This window comes from Hemitrygon akajei, unplaced genomic scaffold (assembly GCF_048418815.1).
Source record: "Hemitrygon akajei unplaced genomic scaffold, sHemAka1.3 Scf000189, whole genome shotgun sequence".
Taxonomy (NCBI): domain Eukaryota; kingdom Metazoa; phylum Chordata; class Chondrichthyes; order Myliobatiformes; family Dasyatidae; genus Hemitrygon; species Hemitrygon akajei.
Genome location: NW_027332075.1, coordinates 384595 through 407708, shown reverse-complemented (window position 1 = coordinate 407708; position 23114 = coordinate 384595). Strand labels below are relative to the sequence as shown.

At 47.9% G+C, this 23114-nt stretch overlaps 1 protein-coding gene across 1 annotated transcript in view; it reads left to right on the top strand.

The window, feature by feature from the left end:
• Nucleotides 1–593: 593 nt before the first annotated feature.
• The window catches only part of LOC140724337 (uncharacterized), a 38473-nt gene continuing 15952 nt past the window's right edge, over nucleotides 594–23114 (top strand). Inside the window, exons 1-6 of the mRNA XM_073038790.1 lie at nucleotides 594–830; nucleotides 14912–15038; nucleotides 15394–15465; nucleotides 16634–16753; nucleotides 17569–17640; nucleotides 21321–21437. Of these exons, the coding sequence (XP_072894891.1) occupies nucleotides 14972–15038; nucleotides 15394–15465; nucleotides 16634–16753; nucleotides 17569–17640; nucleotides 21321–21437 (448 nt within the window). The 5' untranslated portion in view covers nucleotides 594–830; nucleotides 14912–14971. The remainder of the gene's footprint in view (nucleotides 831–14911; nucleotides 15039–15393; nucleotides 15466–16633; nucleotides 16754–17568; nucleotides 17641–21320; nucleotides 21438–23114) is intronic.

The window sequence follows — 23114 nt, the reverse complement described above, 5'->3', positions numbered from 1 at the left end:
GCTGGAAGATTTACACATGTCATGCACAAAGCAAATGTTTTCAACGTTTTGCCTAAACTGTAGTAATGCGAATATGAAATCTGTGGAGTGTTTAAACAATAAGTTTTAATGACTTTCACCCGAGGTGTATGTAAACTTGTAACCGACTGGGTGAATTATCGAACCTGATGATCTCCAAAAGCCCAAGCACATCCCTTTCTTAATACCTACAAGCTCAAGTTTTCCAGTCTGCTGCAAGTCATCACTGCTATCACCAAGATCCTTTCGATAGTGAATACTGAAGCAAAGTTTTCATTAAGTACCTTTGTTATTTCCTGCGGTTTCATTCACACCTTTCCACTGTCTCACTTGATATGTCCTATTCTTTTCACGTCTTATCCTCCTGATCCTCATGTACTTGTAGAATGTCTTGGAGTTTTCGTTAATCCTGACCGCCAAAGTTTCAGATGGCCACTTCTGGCTCACCTAATTTCCCTCTTAAGATCCTTCATGCTAGCCTTATAATCATTTAGATATTAGCTAGCCTTCGACACTTTTGTAAATTTCTCTTTTCTTCTTGACAGAGTTTCGCCTCTCCCTGATCTCTTCCGAACGAGACCAGCTGACTCATGGGGGAACAATATCAGGAGATGAACTGGACCCGGAGCCAATATCGACTAAACGTCCTTGAGTTGTATTCGACCCTTGAATCCAGGACAATCGTGAATTCCCTTCGGGACCTCTGCCAGAACACCTGTCTCAGGAACTGTCTCAGGAATACGTGCATCCTGAACAACAACAGCTCTATCCCGAAAGCAAATTATCCTGCCAACTGTTGACCAGCAGGAAAGGTGAGGTAAAATCCCACATTCCCCCGCTCCTACTCTCAAGGAGAGAGAGAGAGAGAGAGAGAGAGAGAAAGAGAGAGAGAGAGAGAGAGAGGAGGAGAGAGAGAGAGAGAGAGAGAGAGAGAGAGAGAGAGAGACAGAGAGAGAGAGAGAGAGAGAGAGAGAGAGAGAAGAGAGAGAGAGAGAGAGAGAGAGAGTGAGAGAGAGAGAGAGACGAGAGAGAGAGTGAGAGAGAGAGAGAGAGAGAGAGAGAGAGAGAGAGGAGAGAGAGAGAGAGGACAAGAACCACTAGACTATCTGAATGGTGTCAAGTTAGGAAAAGGGAAGTACAATGAGATCTAGGTGTCCTTGTTTATCAGACACTGAAAGTATGCATGCAGGTACAGCAGGCAGTGAAGAAAGCTAATGGCATGATGGCCTTCATAACAAGGGGAGTTGAGTATAGGAACAAAGAGGTCCTTCTGCAGTTGCACAGGGCCCTCGTGAGACAACATCTACAGTATTGTGTTTCAGGTTTTGGTCTCCAAATTTGAGGAAGGACATTCTTGCTATTGAGGGAGCGCAGCATAGGTCACGACGTTGATTCCCGGGATTGCGGGACTGTCAGGTGTTGAAAGATTGGAGCGACTGGACTTGTATACATTGGAATTTAGAAGGATGGGAAGGGGAATCTGATTGAAACATATATGATTATTCAGTGATTGGACACGCTAGAGGCAGAAACATTTTCCCGATGATGGGGGAGTGCAGAACCAGAGGCCACAGTTTAAGAATAAGGAGCAGCCCATTTTAGAACGGAGTTCAGGAAAAAAAAATAACCCAGTGAGTTGTGGTTCTATGAAATGCTCTGCCTCAGAAGGCAGCGGAGGCAATTATCTGTATGCTTTCAAGAAAGAGTTAGATTAGAGCTCTTAAAGATAGCGCAGTCAAGGGATATTGGGAGAAGGCAGGGAACAGGGTACTGATTGTGGATGTTCAGCCCTGATCACATTGATTAGCGGGTGCTGGCACGAAGGGACCAATGGCCTACTCCTGCACCTATTGTTTACTTTCTTAGAAGAATAGAGTATAGGAGCAAGGGTGTTTACTTCTAGAAGAATAGAGTATAGGAGCAAGGGTGTGATGTTGAAGCTCTATAAGGCACCGGTAAGATCTCACTTGGAGTGCTGTGTGCAGTTTCAGACTCTTTATTTAATTAAGGATGTGCTGATGTTGGAGAGGGTTCAGAGATATTTCACTAGAGTGAGTCCGGGAATGAGAGGGTAACATTTGAGGAACGTTTGATCGCTGTTGGACTGTACTCCTTGGAGTTTAGAAGAATGAGGGGGGGACCTCATAGAAACATTTCGAATGTTGAAAGTCATGGACAGAGTGGATGTGGCAAAGTTGTTTCCCATAGTGGGGGAGTCTATTACGAGAGGGCATGAATGAAGGATTGAAGGGCGCCCATTCACAACAGAGATGCGAAGAAATTCTTTTAGCCAGAGGGTGTTGAATCTCTGGAATTTGATGTCACTGTAGGCAGTGGAGGCCAAGTCATCGGGTGTAGTTAAGGCAGACATTGATAGGTATCTGAGTAGCCAGGGCTACTGGGCATCAAACGGTTATGGTGAGAAGGTGTGGAAAGTGGGACTAAATGGGTGAATGAATCAGCTCATGATAAATAGCGGAGCACATTCGATGGGCCGAATGGCCGACCTCTGCTCCTGAGTCTTATGGTCTTAGGTGTATCCAGCTGCAGCTTCTAACACTCCGCGTTGAGGAGTTGAAAATGGAAATGGATGAACTCAGGGTCATTAGGGATGCCGAGGGTGCGATAGGAAGGACATATTGGTATAACGTTAACATGCAATGTAATTCCAAAACAATCGAAAACACTTTAACACCCTCCCTCTGCAAAATCCCTCTAAACCCCGTCAAACTTTCTCCCCTACACTACTTCCCGTCTCCGTCACCCATCCCTCAGTTCCAAGCAACCCCATCTCCGTGACCCAAAACTCCTCCTGCACACTTCCCCGTCTCCATTATCCCATACGTACCCATACGCCCCTCCCCGTCTCGGTGATACTCTCCATGTGCTAAACGCTCCCCATCTACGTCGTCCCTCCACTCTCCTGCCACACTGTGACACCGGCAATTGTGGGGAGTATGATGGAGAGATGATGGCTGGTGTATCACCTCCCACCGTACCATGGCTATCGATCACCAGGATCTGAATCTCACCACAAATCTGCATGCACAGGCCGGTCATGTGCTTCCACACCACTTGCATCAGTGTCTGCATTCTCACCCCCCCCCTTTCCCTGGCCTCCTCTCTCCTCCCCTTCCTTCCTCTAACGGCAGCACACAATCCGCTCACACTCACACACCATCTCCGGGAGACACACACAGTTCGAGACTACTGGAAAGACGAAAGGCTGGGTATTGGTGAGTGGGGAGACGGAGGAGGGAGAGGATTTCGTACTTTTTCTCATTCTAGTGAAGTGTACTGCGGTGTTGCGGGAGGTACTTCACATGTCTGACTCCGGGAGTGAGATGAGATAATATTTGGGGAGCTTCGCTGGTTATCTGATCCTGGAAAAGTGTGTTGGGACGGTGTGGACGGATCTTCACTCCGTGTATGACCCCGGAGTGTGTGATGGGACGGTGTGGAGGGAGCTGCACTCTGTGACTGACCTCAGCTGTGTGTGATGGATCATTGCGGAGGGAGCGTTACTCAGAGTATGTTTCCAGGAGTGAGAGATGGGATTGTATGGGGGGATCTCGCTCTGTCTGTGACTCCTGGCCATGGGTCAGTGGATTTCGGGTTTTAAACTAACTCCAAGCAAAGATAGGGAGCAAGAAAATGGTAACTCACATGCTCTGCTCCAACGGCTGCAATTTTTGTGGCCCCACTCTCCTCCACTTCCTTCCTCTTTTCTCAGCACACCATTCCTTCTCTGTGATTCTTAAGTGAGAGTGTGAGCAGCATATATGTACAAATGTAATCGGTATGTCCCGGAAGGTGGTTTTGCAAAGTGAGGTCATGGATTTAGCTTTGAAATTAAAGGACAGGACCACCACCCGTCCCAGTGTGTCCAGACATAGGAAGACAATACAGATTAGTACGTGGTGTAAGCGGGTGGGATCTAAAATTTGGAATCATTGTATTTTTTTCCAAGGAAAGTGGGATCTGCATATAAGAGATGGAATACTGTTTACACCGGAACTGGAGGGGAACTGAGATCCTAGCGGGAAGGTTTGTCAGTACTGTGCATGAGAGTTTTTGGGAGAGTTTCTTAAGTCGAGTTGCAGGGGGGTGCGATTCAGAACTCCAGAGCAAAGAGCGGAGTCGCTATGGAGATAGATGATGTTAAGATCGTAGAAAAAGTCAGATATCAAGAGTTTATACATAATGCGACTGGTGCCCTGAGCTCCGCATATTTTACTGCAGGACGCTTTAAAAAAGGCGGTTGAGCTCAGGGAATGAATCAATACAGTGAACTATGACATTGTAGCCATTGCTGAGAATTGGGTGTAGGAGGAGCAAGCAGGAGAGCACGATATTTCGGGATTCCCTACTTTTAGTCGTGAGAAAGAGGAAGGAATTAAAGGAGGAGGGGTGACATTACTAGGCTGAGAAAATGTCACCGAGGTGGGCAGTCAGGACAGGGAAGACAATTCGTCTAAGTGAGGCTTTATGGGTGGAAATGTCGAATAAGAAATGAATGGCAATGTTACAACATAGAACATAGAATAGTACAGCACTTTAGAGTCCCTTCGGCCCACAATACCGTGCCGACCCTTAAACCATGCCCTCCATATAACCCCCCAGCTTAAATTCTTCCATTTCCCTGTCTAGTAGTCTCTTATATTTCATTAGTGTATCTGCCTCCACCAGTGACTCAGGCAGTGCATTCCACCCACCAATCACTCTCTGAGTAAAAATCACCTTCCTCTAATATCCCCCTTGAACTTCCTATCCCTTACACTAAAGTCATGTCCTCTTGTATTGAGCAGTGGTGCCCTGGGGAAGAGGCGCTGGCTGTCCATTCTATTTATTCCTCTTAATATCTTGTATACCTCTATCATGTCTCCTCTCATCCTCATTCTCTCCAGAGAGTAAAGCCCCAGTTCCCTTAATCTCTGACCATAATGCATACTCTCTAAACCAGGCAGCATCCTGGTAAATCTCCTCTGTACCCTTTCCAGTGCTTCAACATCCTTTCTACAGTGAGGCGACCAGACTGGACACAGTACAGTAAGTGTGGACTAACCAGGATTTTATAGAGATGCATCTTTGCATCGCGACTTTAAAACTCTATCACTCGACTTATGAAAGCTAACACCCCATAGACTTTCTTAACTACCCTAACTACCTGTGAGGCATCGTTCATGGAACTGTAGGCATGTACCACCCCTCCCCCAGAATACGCTACTCCTCCCCACTACCACGCCTCCAGCCATTTACTTTGTACTCTGCCTTGGAGTTCGTCCTTCCAAAGTACCACCTCACACTTCTCCGAGGTGAACGTATCTGCCACTTTTCACTGGGAAATGAATAATCAAGCGTACACGTCCTATTGAAAGGACAGACAGGTGGGCAGAGGGGGTGGGCTGGCTCTGCTGGTGAGGAATGAAATTCAGTCCCTTGCGAGGTGTGACATGGAATCAGGAGATATAGAGTCAGTATGGATAGAACTGAGAAATTGTATGGACAATTTGTCATCACCTTTGTTTCTTATGTTTCTTGCATTGTCGTACACGCACTTTAGCCCTTCTACCTAAATACCTTTACACCCTTTATTCTGTTTCTCTTTCCTGAATTGATAGATCTGGCTTTACTCCATGTACTGTACTTGCAGCTCTCGCATGAGCTTTATCCTTCCCCACCTCACCATCTGCTCTAACACTCTGTTTCCCCTCTCCCCGCAAATCTAGTATAACCCCCCGGTGCAGCACTAGCAAACCTTCCGGCAAGGATGTTAGTCCGCCACCAGTTCAGGTGCAAACCGTCCCGTCGGTACAAGTCCCACCTTCCCTGGGACAAGGCCCAATTGTCCAGAAACATGAAGCCATCCTTCTTGCACAAACTCCTTAGCCATGTATTTAGCTCCATCATCTTCCTATTTCTGGCCTCACTAGCACGTGGCACGGGTAGCGATCCTGAGATTGCAACCCTGGAGATCCTGTCCTGCAACGTTGCACCTAACTACCTAAACACTCTTTGCAGGACCTCCTCCTTCTTCCTATCCACGTCATTTTCCCTACATGGTCCACGACATCCGGCTGTTAACCCTCCCTCTTGAGAATACTGAGAACTCGATCCGAGATATCGCGGACCCTGGCACCAGGGAGTCAACAGAGCATCCGGGATTCTCGATCACTTCCCCAGAAACTCCTATCTCTCCCCCCACCAACCATCGAATCCCCTATCACTACTGCTCTCCTGTTTTCACTCCTTCCCTTCTGAGCTGAGGATCCAGTCTCACTGCCAGAGACGTGACCACTACAAATTGTCCCTGGTAGGTCGTCCCCACCAACAGTATCCAAAACGGTATACTTATTATTGGTGGGAACGGCCGCAGGGATGCTCTGCTCATTCTGTCTATTCCTCTTCCCTCCGCTCACAGTCACCCAGCTACCTGCCTCCTGACATTTAGGGGTGAGTGTCTCCCTGTAACTCCTGTTTATTTCCCCTTTTGCCACCCGAATGCTCTGAAGTTTATCCAGTTCCCTAACTCGGTTTGTCAGGAGCTGTATCTGGATGCACCTTTTGCAGGTGTGATCATCAGGCACATTTGTGCTCGCCCTGACTTCCTACATACTGCTAACGGAGCACTGGACTGCCCTAACTGCTACCTCCATTACCTACTCCTAAAACAATTAGATTAATTGAAGGAGATTACCTGGCCTTACCTCACTGGGAGCAAGCTCGTCCTCAGCATCTGCTCGCCGAAACCTGTGGAGCCAAAACATTCCTACTTTGTCCCCCACTCCGTTAATCTGCTCGCTTTTTAAACTCTTCCACTGCCTCACGGGCCAACTATCACGCGCTTGCGCAGTCGTGCCCCGTTCAAATTGCCGAAGTAATCCTTTGTAGGAGGCGGGATTTATGCACATTTGGGGAGGTATAATATGTTTAGCAATAGACAGCATAACTTTGTCAAGGGCAGGACGTGCCTTGTGAGCTTGATTGAATTTTCAGAGGATGTAACTATACACATTGATGAAGGAAGAACAGTAGATTTAGTGTTAAAGGATTTCGGCAAGGCATTTGATAAGGTACACCGTGCAAGGCTTATTAAGAAAGAAAGGATGCATGGGATCCAAGGGGACATTGCTTTGTGGAACCTGAACTGGCTTGCCCACAGAAGGCAAAGCGTTGTTGTAGAAGGGTCATAATTTCAGAAGGCCTTTAACAAGGTGCCGCACATAAGGCTGCTAAAAAAGATAAAAGCCTATGGAATTACGGGAAAGTTACATACGTGGACAAAGCGTTGTCTGATTGGCAGGAAACAGAGAGTGGGAATAAATGGATCCCATTCTGGTTGGCTGACGGTTACCAATCGTGTTCCACATGGGTCCGTGTGGTGGCCACTTCTTTTTACTCTGTATGTCAACGATTTGGATTAAGGAATAGATGGCTTGTGGCTGAGTTTGCTGATGATACAAAGATAGGTGGAGGGGCCGGTAGTGTTGAGGAAACAGAGTGTCTGCAGGGAGACATGGATAGATTGGGAGAATGGCAAAATAAGTGGCAAAGGAAATACAATGTTGGAAAGTGTACCGTCATGCACTCTGGTAAGAAATAAAGGAACAAAATATTATTTAAATAAGGAGAGCATTCAAAATTCTCAGATGCAACGGGTCTTGGGAGTCCTCGTGCAGGACACCCTTAATGTTAACCAGTGTGAGTCGGTAGTGAAGAATGCGTATGTAATGTTGGCATTTATATCTCGAGGAATAGAGTACAGCAGCAAGGAAGCGATGTTGAGGCTCTGTAAGGTACTGGTAAGACCTCACTTGGAGCACTGTGTGCAGTTTTCGGATCCTTATTTAAAAAAAGGCTGAGCTGACTTTGGAGTGGGTTCAGAGAAGCTTCACTGCAATGATTTCAGGAATGAGAGGGTTAACATATGAGGAGCATTTGACCGCTCTTGGACTGCACTCCTCGGAGTTTAGCAGAATGAGGGGGGAACTGATAGAAACATTTCTAATGTTAATAGGCATAGGCAGAGTGAACGTGGCAAAGTTGATTCCCATGGTGGGGGAGTCTATTACGAGAAGACATGACTTACGGATTGAAGGGCGCCCATTCAGAACAGAGATGCGAAGATTTATTTTTTATCTAGAGGTTGGTGAATCTGTGGAATTTGTTGCCACGGGCGGCAGTGGATTTCAAGTAATTGGGTGTATTTAAGGCAGAGATTGATAGTAATCTAAGTTGCCAGGGCATCAAAGGATAAGGTGAGAATGCGGGGCAGTGGAACTAAATGGGAGAATTGTTTAGCTCATGATAAAATGTCGGAGCAGACGCGATGGGCCGAAACGCCGACTTCTGCTCCGTTATCTTATGGTCTTATGGATGCAAAACTGGGCTGAGAAGTGGCAGATTGCGTTCAACCCAGGCAAGTGGGAGGTTGTTCATTTGAGTAGGTTTAATATAATGTCAGAATATATTTCTAATGGTAAACCTTGCAGTGTGGACGATCAGAGGGATCTTGGAGTCCGAGTCCATCAGACACTCAGAGCGGCTGCGCAGTTTGACGCTGTGTTTAAGAATACGATGCATTCGTAATCATCAACCGTGGAATTGAGTTCAACAGCGAGAGGTAATTTTACACCCTATAGCACACCAGTAAACCCACCCCCCCCCCCCCCACTTGTAAAACTGTGCTCAGTTCTGGTCAACACACTACAGGAATAATGTGGAACCTATAGGAATGGTACAGAGGAGCTTTACAAGGATTTTGCCTGGGTTAGGGAGCATGCCTTCTAGTAATAGTTTCAGTGAACTCGCAGTTCTCTCCTTGCAGCGACGGATGATGTGAGGTGACCTGACAGAGGAGTATAAATGATGAGAGACATTGATCGTGTGGATAGTTAGAGACAACACCACCAACATTACTCTCTTCGGCAAGGTTATTAACAGCTCCTTGTACATTCTCATACAAACCACCATATAGCTGAACGCAATCAAACTGCTCAGAGAGGTGTTCGCGGGTTCCACAGCATCCTCCAATGTAGTCTGCAAACTGGACCTTATTAAAAGCCTTCTTAAATTCCATGAAAGTTACATCTACTATCCGTGCGTGATCTACCTTCCCCGGTCAAATCAGACCGACAATTCTCCCTGCGTCTCACGCCATCTGATACCCCCCTCCCCTTCGATGTTCCACGCTCCCAATCTCCTCCTCTCTTTCCCTCTCTCACCACTCCAGTTCATCTCCGTCTCTCCCAACCTTCCATCTCCCAGGGTGTCCACCATCTGGGATATTCTTAATGGTCAAGTCTATGTTTATTACACTTACCAATGCAAAAAATGGGTCCTACACAATCAAATCAACCGGTCATCTCTCCCTGGGACCCACATCATTATTCTCGACGGATTTACCCTGTTTTACCGAATTGGATTGTAAAAGAACTTATCCCGGGATCAAACAGAAATAAAGACACAAACATCGGTGTACGGTTAACCCTTCAATAGGTGATCCCGTTGCCTTACGACTCCGCCAATATCAGGTTATCTCTTAAATTTATACTGTGAATTTTAGGCAATAGCCAACAGCCAAATATACTCAATGAGCGATTTCAAGAAGCATTTGTTGGATATCAGACAGTCTACGAATGCTTCCGGTCGGTGCACAAAATTAGAACTGCACGTCTGCAGTCAGTTCCTCTTTTACCAAGACAGTGTTGGATAAAAGTTAACACTACCTCATTCTTGGTATGCAATGCTGCTAGCTTTTGTCAGCTCGCACAAGCAAGTTTCAACAAGTTTCTGCATCTTATCCTGTGACCTTCGTGACCTCAATCTTCAGCTAATCCAGCTTGGCAAAAACATTTATTTTTTTTCACATTCAGACAAAGTAACTTATCATGAGAACGTAGGATTTAGAAGCAGAATTAGACCATTTGCCCCATAGAGTCTGCTCCACCATTTAATCGTACCTGATATAATTTACTGCTCAGCCTCAATACCCTCCCTTTTTCCAGTATTCCTTCAAGCCCTGACCAATCAAGAACCTCTGCCATAAATATATAACAAAAGAAAGCTTTGACCTCCACGGCCGCCTGTGCCAAATAAATCCACAAATTCACCACACACTGGCTGAAGAAATGTCTCCTTGTCTCTGTTCTAAAAGGACGAGCCGCTCTTCTAAGTCTTTGTCCTCTGGTCTTCGACTCCCCCACCATAGAAACTATCCTCGCCACACTACCTCGATCAAGGCATTTAAATATTCAATAGATTTCAATGGGATCACTCTTCTTCCGTCTAACTTCCAGTGAGTGCGGGTCTAGAGATATTCAGCACTTCTAATATGACGCCATTCAATCATGGATTCATTTTTGTGAACCTCGTTTGAACCCTCTCCACTTTGAGCACAATCTTTCTAAGATAGGAGGCCCAAAACTGTTCACAATACTCCACGTGAGGCCTCACCAGTGCTTTATAAAGTCTCAGCATCTCACCTTTCCCTTTATATTCGAGTCGAAATGCTGACATGCATTTGCCCTCCTCATCACAGACTCAACCTGAGAAGGTTAGAACACCGGCACAACATTGTGGGCTGAGGGGCCGGGAATGTGCTGGAGATTTCATTCTTCAACCTGCAAATTATCCTTTAAGGAATCCCGCACAAGGGCCTTAAAGTCCCCGTGAATCTCTGATTTGTTTTCCTTCTGTTTTCTCTCCATTTAGAAAATAGCAAACCCTTTCATTTTCTCCCAAACTGCATGACCATGCATATTTGAATACAGCAGTACATCTGCCATTACGTTGCCCTGTCCAAGTCCTTCTGTAGCCTGTCTACTTCCTCAAAACTACCTGCCACTCCACTTATCCACATATCGTCTGCAAACTGTGGAGCCGCGTTCATAGAGCCACACACAATATCTCCAAACAAGATCCCTCTGCTCATTGATACGGTCTTCTCTTTAATAGTGTGCTGTATCTTTCTATTTGCGCGGGTTGAACTCATCTGCCATTTCTCCAACCATATCTGCAAGGGAATTCAGCAGAGCAGCAATGGCTTTCGTTTCTAGGAAAAGATCAGGAAGGTGCAGGACATGTGTGTTCCAAAAATAAAGAAGTTCTCAGAGTTCAGGAAATATCCAATTCTGGCCGAAAAGGGAACTCAAAGCTCCTGCAAAAGCTAAAGAAAGGGCTTACAAGAAAATAAAAATTAGTGGGAATGAAATCATCGGTTCGGCTCCCGGCTTCATCCGGGTGATGGTAGCCGCCGTCCCGAGAAACTTACGAAATCTCGTTTGGGTGGACGTTGTACGATGTTTACAAAGAGTACACAATATGCTGGTAAACAATTCAGCTTTATAATTTGTATATATGGTTTGTAAAGCGACATGTAAAAGGGGCACATTCTCATGAAACAGTCTAATGTGCAAACGTTGGAGCTCACAGTGTCGTCCATTTGCTCCCGTCGTGCTTTTGCGAGCTTAGCCGACCTTCGGATCCACTCTCCTCAGACAACTCCGTCCAGAGGTCATAGAAACATAGAAACACATAATTCCTACAGCACAATAGAGGCACATCGGCCCACAAACTCTGTGATCATGTCCTTATCATTGAAATTCTCCAGGGTTACCCATTGCCCTCTATTTTTCCCTGAGCTACATTTAGCTGCCCACGAGACTGTTAAAAGAGCCTATCGTACCGGACTCCACCAACATCGCCGGAAGAGCATTCCGCGCACTTAACACTCTCTCCGGACCCATGAATTCCCCTCTGTACCTACTGCCAAGCACCTTAAATCATTGCCCTCTAGAGCTAACCATTTCAGCCCTGGGAAAAACCCTCTGACTATCCACAAGATCAAAGCCTCTAATCATCTGTTGCACCTTATCAGGTCGTCTCTCATCCTCCGTCGTTCCAAGGAAAAATGGCTGGGATCACTCAACTTATCCTCATAAGGCATGCTCCCGAAACCAGGGAACTTCCTTGCAAATCTCCTCTGCATCTTTTCCATCGTTTCCACATTCTTCCTGTAGTGAGGCGATCAGAACTGAACACAGTCCTCCAGGTAGCGTCTGGCCAGGGTCCTATAAATTTGCAACATTGGCTCTCGGCTTCTAAACTCAGTCTCACGATGTATGAAGGTCAATACTGTGTACGCTTTCTTAACCTCAGATACAACCTGTGCAGCTGCCTTGAGTGTCCTATGGACTGGAAAGGCAAGATCCCTCTGATCCAACACACTGCCAAGTGTCTTACCATTAATACCATATTCTGCCATCATATTTGACCACAAAAGTAACAGCCTTACTATTACCTGAGTTAAATTCCATCTGCCACTTCTCCGACCAGATTTGCATCCTATGAATGTCTCGCTGTAAGCTCTGACAGACCTCATAATTGGGGGTATCTACAACTCCCCGAACCTTTGTATCATCCTCAAATTTAAGAACCACAGCTCCAGATCCCCATCCAAATCATTCATGCAATCACGTAGAGTTGAGGTCCAAGAACAGATCATCGAGGAACTCCACTGTTCACCGGCTCCCATGCAGAATATGACACGACTGCAACCTCTCTTTGCCTTCTGTGGGCAAGCCAGTTCTGGATACACAAAGCAATGTCTCCGTGGGCCACATGTCTCCTTACATGGGATACATTATCAAATGTGTAGTTAACCCACAAAAGGAGAGGTTGCAATTAATTTGCTATTGGGAAATAAACCACTCGGAGAGATTTTTGGAGATAGTGATCATAATTCTATCTCCTTTACAACAGCATTGGAGAGAGATAAGAATAGACAAGTTAGCAACTCTTTTTGTTGGAGTAAGAGGAAGTATCAGGCTATCGGAAAGGAACCTGCAAGCTTTAATTGGATACAGATGTTCTCAAATAAAAGTAGGGCAGAAATGAGCAAATGTTCAGGGGTTATTTGTGTGGAGTTCTGCATAGGTACGTTCTAATGTGACGAGGAAGTTATGGTAGGGCACAGGAACCGTGGTGTACAAAGGCTGTACAAAACCTAGTCAAGAAGAAAACAAAAGCTTACAAAAGTCTAAGAGAGATAGGTAATGCTAGAGATCTGGAAGATTATGAGACTAACAGGAAGGAGTTTAAGAAGGATATTAGGAGAGCCAGAAGGGGCCATGAGAAATTCTTGGCGAGCAGGATTAAGGAAAACCCCGAGGCTTTCCTCAAGTATGTGAAGAGTAATAGGATAAGATGAGAAAGAATAGGACCTATCAAGTGTGACAGGCTGAAAATGTATATGAAACCGGAGGAAATGGCAGAAACTTAAATAATATTTTGCTTCGAGTATTCACTGTGGAGTAAGGATCTGGGTGATAGTATCAATCACTTGCAGCATGTTGATATTAAGAAAGAGGGTGAGCTGGAGATTTTGGAAAGCATCAAGTTGGTAAGTCGCCGGGACCGGATGAGATGTACCCCAGGCTACTGTGGAGGCGAGGGAGGAGATTACTGAGAACCTGGCGATGATCTTTGCAACATCAAGGGGGACGGGAGAGGTTCCAGCGGATTGGAGGTTTTCGGATGTTGTTCCTTTATTCCAGAAAGGGTTCGAGATAGCTCAGGGAATTATAGACCAGTGAGTCTTAACTCAGTGGTTAGTAATTGGATGGAGAAAATTCTGAGAGGCATGATTTATTAACATGTGGAGAGATTTAATATGATTGGGAATAGTCAGCATGGTTTTGTCAAGGGCAGGCCGTGCCTTACGAGCCTGATCATTTTTTTGAGGATATGACTAAACACATTGATGAAGGAAGAGCATTAGATGTAGTGTATATAAATTTCCGCAAGGCATTTGATAAGGTACCCCATGCAAGGCTTATTCAGAAAGAAAGGAGCATTGGGAATGTAAGGAAGTATGGAATCCAGGGTGGAAGGAGAAGTGAAGGAATGTGAGTTGGATGAGGAAATATATGGGAAGTGGAGGAAATAAAGCCGTTAAGGTCGGATACAGAAAGAAGGTGTAGAGGAGAGAGGAAGTGGAGAGGGAAGGTGCGTGATAGGGAAGTCGTTGAGGTGGGGAAGGTGAGTGGGGCAGAGGGAGCCAGTGCCTGGCGAGGGTGGGAGAAGGAAGAGATTGATTGAGGGAAACTAAAGGAAGAGGAAGAGTGGGAGAGGGAAGGAGGAATGTGTGGTGGGAGAGAACAGGAAGCTCGGAGGTAGGATGGGAGGAAGGGTGGAGAAGGGACGGGGAAGATGGGATGAAGGAGAAGAAGGCGGACATTCGGAAGGGAGGGAAATACAGAAAGCATCTGTGAGTATGTAAGCACATCTGCGTGTCCGGGTGACAGGAGTGTTGGTCGTGGAGAGAAGAAAAAGAGAGGGGAAGATGTGGGAGGGTGTGGAATAAGATAATGGGGAAGAGGAAAAAGTGGGGCAAAGGTGGACAAGAGGAGGTAGGAAAAGAGCAAGGGCTGAAGAGGGGAGGAAGATGGGATAGAAAGAGATAGAATAGGCGGAGGGAAAATAGAGAATGAAAAGGGGAGCGTGGGGGAAGCTTGTCGAAGAAGAGACACAGAATTCCACGGAATAAGGAGGGAGAGAGAAAGTGCGCCACTGGACGAGAAAGCGAGGAAAGCCTATGAAGGGACCGTGTTCCTTCCGCCCTCTTCACTGTACTTACCCCTTTTCTCGCTGCCTTCTCCCCAGTCTATCCATTGTCACCCAGATCTCTATCTCTACCCGACCCCGAATCCTCCCCTCTTTCTCCCCACTCACACTACTCTTCCCCCAACCACTCTCATTTCTCACGACCACCCTCTGCAACACCCTCAATCTCTCTGCTCCCCGCACTTCCTCCCCCTGCTCTCGGTTCCTCAGTTCATCAGCTCTTCATCCGGCGTTGCTTGGTACCGGCCTAACCCACTTGTTAACACAGGCTTCCTCTGACTACGGTTGATTCCCCCTGAGCTCAGAGACGCAGAGACTCCTCGGCAGGATGGACCAGAGCGTGAGCTACATGACTGTGAAGTTGGGAAAAAATGACTCACGGTCTCCTTCCCGAGGTGAGTGCGGCAAAGAGACAGGCGACTGATCTGTTCTGCAGCTTATCCTGGTGTGTGTGATCAGGCTTATGGAGGGAGTTTCACACTGTCTGCCCGGGAGTGCGTGATGAGTGACTCTGTGTTTGACTCTGGGAGTATGTGACGTGACAGTGTGGAGGGAGATTCACACTGTGTCTGAACCCGGGAGTTTGTGATGGACGGTTTGGAGGGAGATTCACTCTGTGTCTGATCCCGGGAGTGTGTGATGGGACGGTGTGGTCGGAGCTTCACTCTGTGTCTGAACCCCGGGAGGGTGTGATGAGACGGTTTATAGGGAGCCTTATTCTGTCGCTGACACTCGCTGTTTTGTCCCCAGCTGAACCTGATATATCGTACGCGGAAGTTAATTTCAAGACCCCCTCGGCGCCCCGGGTCCGGGCTGATCGAGGTCAGTTTCATCTTTGTTGGTTTCACCCTGTTTAGCTGATACGTCGAATCCTGTCGAGAGATCTCAGGGCAAACGTGACTACTGATTCCCTGTTTGAGCATAAGACGGATTGAACACGTGGGAGAGATGATGCAGGGGGTGAACTTTGTGGGAGGGACGGTGGTGAGGCTGCTGTGAGGAGTGAGCTCCCTTGGAGGGGCGGTGTAGAAGGAGCGCCGTGGGACGGTTTCAGGAGAGTGGGCTGTGAGAAGGGTCGGTGAGGAGAGATAGCACGGGATGTGCCGATGAGGAGCGAGCGCTGTGGGATGGGGTTGCGGAGGTGAGTGAGCGCCGTGTTAGTGTGGTGAGGAGGGAACGCGGTATAAATCCATAACCGCTCTCTCACTTTTCTTAACTCCACTCACATTTCTTTCTTTCCACTTCTCTCCCCTTCCTCACCTCCTTACACCCTCTCCGCTCTCCCTCTTCCCCTGCTCCGTCTCCCCGTTTTCCCCACTGTCTCCCACTGTCACGTTCTCTTCGCCCTCTCTCATTGCTCTCTCTCCGTCGCGTCTCTCCTCTATCACAGTCACCGTCGCTACCACTCTCGGTCTCCCCATGGCGCTCTTTCCCTCTCTCTCTTTCACCACCGTCTCATCTTTCCCAGTTCGCCCCTACCGGTCTTCCAACCTCCCTCTCTTCCTAAATGTGCCGCTCAACTCCCGTCAAGCCCTCTCCTCCTCTTTATCCACGGCTCTCTTCCTTTCTCCGACGCTTCTCTTCTCGCACTTCTCTCTCTCAAATTCTCTTCTTCTCTCTTCCCCATCCCTCTTGCACTTTTTCCTCCCCTCACTCTCCATTCTCAATACCACTCTCTTTCGCCCTCTCTCACATCTCTCCCTGCCATCTCACTGTTCCCGACTCTCTCCTCTGTACCCCGCGTCTCCGCCTCTCTCACCCCGTTCTCCCTCTCCATTCTTTCTGTTACATCTTCCCCCCATCGCCGCTGTCGCTACCTCACCCTCTCTGCCCATCGCCCTCTGCTGCCTCCTGTATCTCTCCTCTCTCTACACCTCTCCCTCATCCTTTGTCTCTTCTCAAACCCCTCCCTCTTCTCTCTCTTCCCAACACCCTACTCCATTCTCTACCGCTCTCACTCTCTCACTTATCTGCTCTCTCTCTCTCCCAGACGGTCTGAACTCCACCTACTCAGATCTGAACTTTCGGAGAAAGGAACCCCGCATCGATGAGGGCGAAGGTCCTCCCATTGCCCCGGGATGCGGCGGGTTGTCAAACATTACACAGACAGGTCAGAGTTCACAGCGCTGACGTCAATCTGGATGGGTCACGTGTCATACTCCCAAGTGTCCAAGTTTCTAATGCATCTGCTTCGAACACTTCCTCTGTCAGCTCGTCCCATGGGCTGACCACAGTCTGGGTAAAGAAAGCTTGTCACTCAGGCCATCCACTATCTCCCTCCCTCCTCCATCTTCCACACTCCGGATCTCCCCCACCCCCCCCCCCACTCACTGCTCCTTTCTTACTCCGTCTCGCCCTCCATTCCTCTCTTCATTCTCCCGGAGTGATCTACCATCTGGGATCTTGTGACAGTATTCCTCGTATAGGAAGTCCCTATCTATCACTTCTGGTACACTGCCCTAATCAGCCATCCTGATTTCTTACTCCAAAGATGGAAATCTCACTTGTTCTCTCTGTGGACACTCTACATTTCCTGCTGTCTCCGTGAAACAGCCAGTATAACCCTAGACCCCGACCCAACCCAGCCGGACACCCTCCCATCGGAGACAAAGATACGAAAGCACGTCCCACCAGTCCCAAGGACGGCTTCGGCCCCGTTTTTATTGGATTATCGAAACACCTCCCCCCCCCCCCCACCCAGGACTGTGTGGAAGGAGCTTCACTCTGTGTCTGACCCCAGTGTCTGACCCCATGGATTGTGCATTGGGACGGTGCGGAGGGAGCTTCACTCTTTGCCTCACCCCGGGAGTGTGTGATGGGACAGTGTGAAGGGAGATTCACTCTGTGTCTGACACCAGGAGAATGTGATGGGACGGTGCACTGGGAGCTTCACTTTGTGTCTGACCCTCAGTCTTCTGTTCCCAGTTGCATCTGATGTATCGTATGCCGAAGTTAATTTCAAGACCCCCTCGGCACCCCGGGTCCGGACAGATCGAGGTCAGTTTCATCTTTTTTAGTTTGTCCCTGTTTAGGTGACGTGTCCAATCCTGTCCAGAGATCTCAGGGCAAACGTACAGTTGACCCTAATGATTCCCTGTTGCAGAATAACACGGAGGGAACGCGTGAGAGATGCGAAGAAGGGGGAACTCTCTTTGATGGTCTCTTTTCTCTATCCATCCCTCTCTCCCGCTCCCCGTCGCTCTCCCCTCCCCCCGCCGCTCTTTACACTCTCACTGAAATTCTCTCGTTCTCGCTACCACATCTAGCTCCCACATCTCTGTTCATTCACTCTGCCTGCGCCCCTCGTGGTTTTATACAACTCTGTAAGGTCGCCCCTGCGCTCCAAGGAATAAAGTCCCGACCTGCCCGACCTTTCTCCATGCCTCACTCATCCGAGTCCAACATCCCCGTAAACCTTCCAGCACAGTGGCCTTTTCCTATATCAGGGCGACCGACACTGAACAAGAGCGGCGTCACTGTACATCTGGAACGTGACCTCCCGACTCCTGTTCCATCATCTTCCAGAGCAATGTACCATCTGAGACCTTGTTAAAGTCTAGGTAGATTACATCTACTCCACCTGCCTGATCTGTCCCTCCCGTTTCAAATTTGCCCGACAACTCTCTCTGCGTCTGATGGTCCGTACAGAGCGTGCGCCCGAGAGGTAGAGTTCTAGGATGGAGTGCGCAGGGAGTGCTGAGGGAGGGGCAATGAGGAGCAAGTGGTGTGGGGCAGGGGTGGTGGAGCTGAGTTAGCTCCGTGTCAGAGTGCTGAGAAGGGAGGACTGTGGATGACGCTGAGAAGGAGCGCGGTATAAAACCTTAACCCCTCTCTCCCTTTCCTAACCCACTCTCTTTTCCCTCTTTCACCTTCTCTCACCCCGTCTTCTTTCTCGCTCCCTCCCCGTCCCTCCATCACACTATTTCCCCTACTGTCTCCAACTGTCCCGGTCTCTTCGCCCTCTCTCATTGCCCCCTCTCTCTCCCGTCTCTCTTCTATCCTGTCACCGTCTTTACCTCTCTCGATCTCCATGTCGCACTCTATCGCGCTCGTTCAGCTCACTCTTATACCACCGTCAACACCGTCCGTTCTTCCCACCTCTCTCTGTCCCTGTTTTCCGCTCATCTCCCCTCCACGCCTTTTCTTTCTCTATATCCACCCCTCTCTCGATTTTCTAACCGCACTCACTTTTCTCTTGTTCTCGCTACCACATCTGGTTCCCAAATCTCTGTTCATTCACCCTGCCTGCGCCCCTCGTGGTTTTATACAACTCTGTAAGGTCGCCCCTGCGCTCCAAGGAATGAAGTCCCGACCTGCCCGACCTCTCTCCATGACTCACTGTCCCGAGTCCAACATCCTCGTAAACCTTCCAGCACAGTGGCCTTTCCTATATCAGGGCGACCAACATTGAACAAGAGCGGCGTTACTGTACATTCGCAACGTGGCCTCCCGACTCCTGTACCATCATCTTCCAGTGCAGTGTACCATCTGAGACCTTGTTAAAGTCCAGGTAGATTACATCTACTCCCCGTGCCTGATCTGTCCTTCCCGAGCAAATTAGCCCGGCAACTCTCCCTGGGTCTCAGGCCATCCAGTATCTGTCTTCCTCCTCCATCTTCCACCTTCCAGATCTCCCCCCACCTCACTCTCTCACCGCTCCTTTCGTTCTCCGTCTCTCCCTCCCTTCCACTCTTCCATCTCCCAGAGAGATCTACCATCTGGGAACTTGTGACAGTGTACACTTTATCAATCAATCAAGACAAACAGGTCCTCCGCAATCAAATCGGTCAGTCTAATCTCCCCTGGCCCCACCCCCTTATACAGAGCAGCCCAACAATAGCTCATTTAATTCCCTATCCATCACGTCTGGTACACTGCCCTGACCAGCCGCCCTGCTGTCTTACTCCAAAGATGGAAATCTGACATGTTCTCTCCGTGGACACTGTTTACATTTCCTGCTGTCTCCGTGAAGCATCCGGCATAACCATAGGCCCCCACCCAAACCAGTCGGACTCCCTCCCATCGGGAAGTAAGGTACAAAAGCACGCCCCACCAGACTCATGGAAGGCTTCTTCCCCCTTTTTAGCCATCCAGGAGTCCCATGAAAGGCCCTATCGGTTCCTCCTCCACTACCGCCACCTGCAGCCTATTCCATGCACTCACCACTCTCTGAGTAAAATGACAACAACTTCCTACTGACATCACCTTTGTACCAAGCAGCTTAAAGCATGTCCTCTCGTGTGAGCCACTTCAGTCCTGCGACAAAACCTCTGACTCCAAAACGATCAATGCCTCTCATCAACTTGTACACCTCTATCAGGTCACCTCCCATCCTTCGTCGCTCCGAGGAGAAAAGGCCGAGTTCACTCAACCTATTCTCGTAAGGCATGCTCCCCAATCCAGACAGCGTCCTTGTAAATCTCATCTGCACCCTTTCTATGGCTCTACATCCTTACTATAGTGAGTCGACCAGAACTGAGCGCAGTACTCCAAGTGGGGTCTGACCAGGGTCCTATATAGCTGCAACATCACCTCTCAGTTCCTAAATCAATTCCACGATTGATGAAGGCCAACACACCATCCGCCTTCTTAACCACAGAGTCAACCCGCGCAGCTGCTTTGAGCTCGGACCCTAAGATGCCTTTTATTCGCCACATTGCCAAGTGTCTCACCAGTAATACTATTGTCTGCCATCGTATTTGACTGATAAAAAAGAACCGCTTCACACTTAACTGGATTCAAATCCATCTGCCACTTCGAGGCCCCGTTTTGCATCCTATCAATGTCCTGCTGCAATCTCTGACAGCCCTCCAACTATCCACAACACCCACAAGCATTGTGTCATCAGCAAACCAACCCGACAACTTCATTCAGTTCATTTATAAAAGTCAAGAAAAATAAGGGCCCCAGTACAGATCCCTGATGCACTCCACTGGTGACCAACTTCTGTGCAGAATATGACCCGTCTACAATCACTCTTTGCCTTCCGTGGGCAAGCCAGTTGTTGATCCACAAAGCAATATCCGCTTGGATCCCATCCCTCCTTAATTTCTCAGTAAGCCTTGCACGGGGTATCTTATAAAATGCTTTGCTGAAGACCACATTCACGACATCCACTGCTCTTCCTTAATCACCTTCTTCTTCCTTTAGTCTCCCCACAAGAATTCAATCTGTCTCGTAAGGCACGATCTGCCTTTCACAAAGCCATACTGACCACTCTTAAACATATTATACCTCTCCAAATGTTCATAAATCCTGCCTCTCACGATCTTCTCCATCAACTTACCAACCGCTGAGGTAAGTCTTTCTGGTCTATAATTTCCTGGGCAATGTCCTCTCACTTTCTTTAATAAAGGAACAACATCCGCAATCATCCGGAACCTCTCACGTTTCCATTGATGATGCAGAGATCATCGCCAGAGCTTCAGCAATCTCTTCCCTCGCCTCCCACAGTAGCCTGGGGTATATTTCGTCTGGTACCGGTGACGTATCCAGTTTGATGCTTTCCAAAAGCTCCATTACTTCATCTTTCTTAACATCTACATTCTCAGGCTTTTCAGTCTGTTGCAAGTCATCACTACAGTCACTAAGATACCGAAGTAAAGTATTCATTAAATAGCTCCTATTGTCTTAATAATTATTTATTGTGATCTTATGATCACATGGTATCTCCACAGCTGCGCAAGAACGGGAGTTGAAAGTGAAGATCGGAAATAGACCGTACCGTCTGATCTGCCTGCTCTGCCTAGTTACAGCCGCCCTCATCGTGATAGTGGCCGGACTCTCGATCCATGGTGAGTGGAACGGTCTGCGGATGGAGTCAGGCCGTAAATTAAGAAACTGGAATATATTGAGATTGTAAAACACAACAGTGAAACCAAAACCCCCCTTACCGTAACACCGATGGAAGATGGCTGCATACATGAGGTTTAGGAAGCGAGAATCATACGAGTCTATTGAGGAAAATGGGGCAGTAAGAAAAAAGATGAAGAAGGGGTTGTGGACAGAAAGAAGGGAGCAAGAGAAGGCCCTGGCGAGTAGGGTAAAGGAAAACCCCAAGGCATTCTTCAATTATGTGAAGAACAAAAGGATGATAGGAGTGAAGGTAGGACCGATTAGAGATAAAAGTGGGAAGATGTGTCTGGAGGCTGTTGAAGTGAGCGAGGTCCTCATGAATACTTCTCTCCGGCATTCACCAATGAGAGGGAGCTTGATGACGGTGAGGACAATATGAGGGTGTTCAATGTTCTGGAGTAAGCTGATATTAACGGAGAGGAGGTGTTGGACTTCTTAAAATACATTACGACGGATAAGTCCCCGGGGCCTGACGAAATATTCCCCAGGCCTGCTCCACGAGGGGAAAGAAGAGATTGCTGAGACTCTAGCTAGAATCGTTATGTCCTCGTTGTCCACGGGAATGGTATGGTAGGATTGGAGGGAGGCGAATATTGTCCTCTTGTTCAAATAAGTTAGTAGGGATAGTCCGAGTAATTATAGCCCGGTGAGCCTTATGTCTATTTTGAGAAAGCTGTTGGAAACGATTCTTCGAGATAGAATCTATGGACATTTAGAGAATCATGGTCTGATCAGGGACAGTCAGCATGACTTTGTGAAGGGCAGATCGTATCTAACAAGCCTGATAGAACCCTTTGAGGAGGTGGTAGACAGACTGACTGACATACGTTATTGATCACGAGGGAAATTGGGTTTCGTTATAGCCGCACCAACCAAGAAATGTGAAGAAATAAGCAATATACAACAATAACTAATTAAATAATAAGTTAATCATGCCAAGTGGAAGTAAGCCCAGGACCAGCCTATTGGCTCAGGGTGTCTGACACTCCGAGGGATGAGTTGTAAAGTTTGATCGCCGCAAGTAGGAATGACTTCCTATGACGCTCAGTTTTACATCTCGGTGGAGTGAGTCTCTGGCTGAATGTACTCCTGTGCCTAACCAGTACATTGTGGAGTGGATGGAAGACATTGTCCAAGAGGGCATGCAACTTGGACGGCATCCACTTTTCAGACACCACCGTCAGAGAGTCCAGTTCCACCCCCACAACATCACTGGCCTTACGAATGAGTTCGTTGATTCTGTTGGTGTCTGCTACCCTCAGCCTGCTGCCCCAGCACACAACAGCAAACATGATAGCACTGGCCACCACAGCCTCGAGGAGCATCGTAAGCATCGTCCGGCAGATGTTAAAGGACCTCAGTCTCCTCAGGAAATAGAGACGTCTCTGCCCCTTGTTGTAGACAGCCTCAGTGTATCGTGACCAGTCCCGTTTATTGTCCATTCGTATCCCCAGGTATCTGTAATCCTCCACCATGTCCACACTGACCCCTTGGATGGAAACAGGGGTCACCGGTGCCTTAGCCCTCCTCAGGTCCACCACCAGCCCCTTAGTCTTTTTGATAAGTCAGATAGATGGGGGTAATGCAGTGGATGTGATATACATGGAATTTAGTCC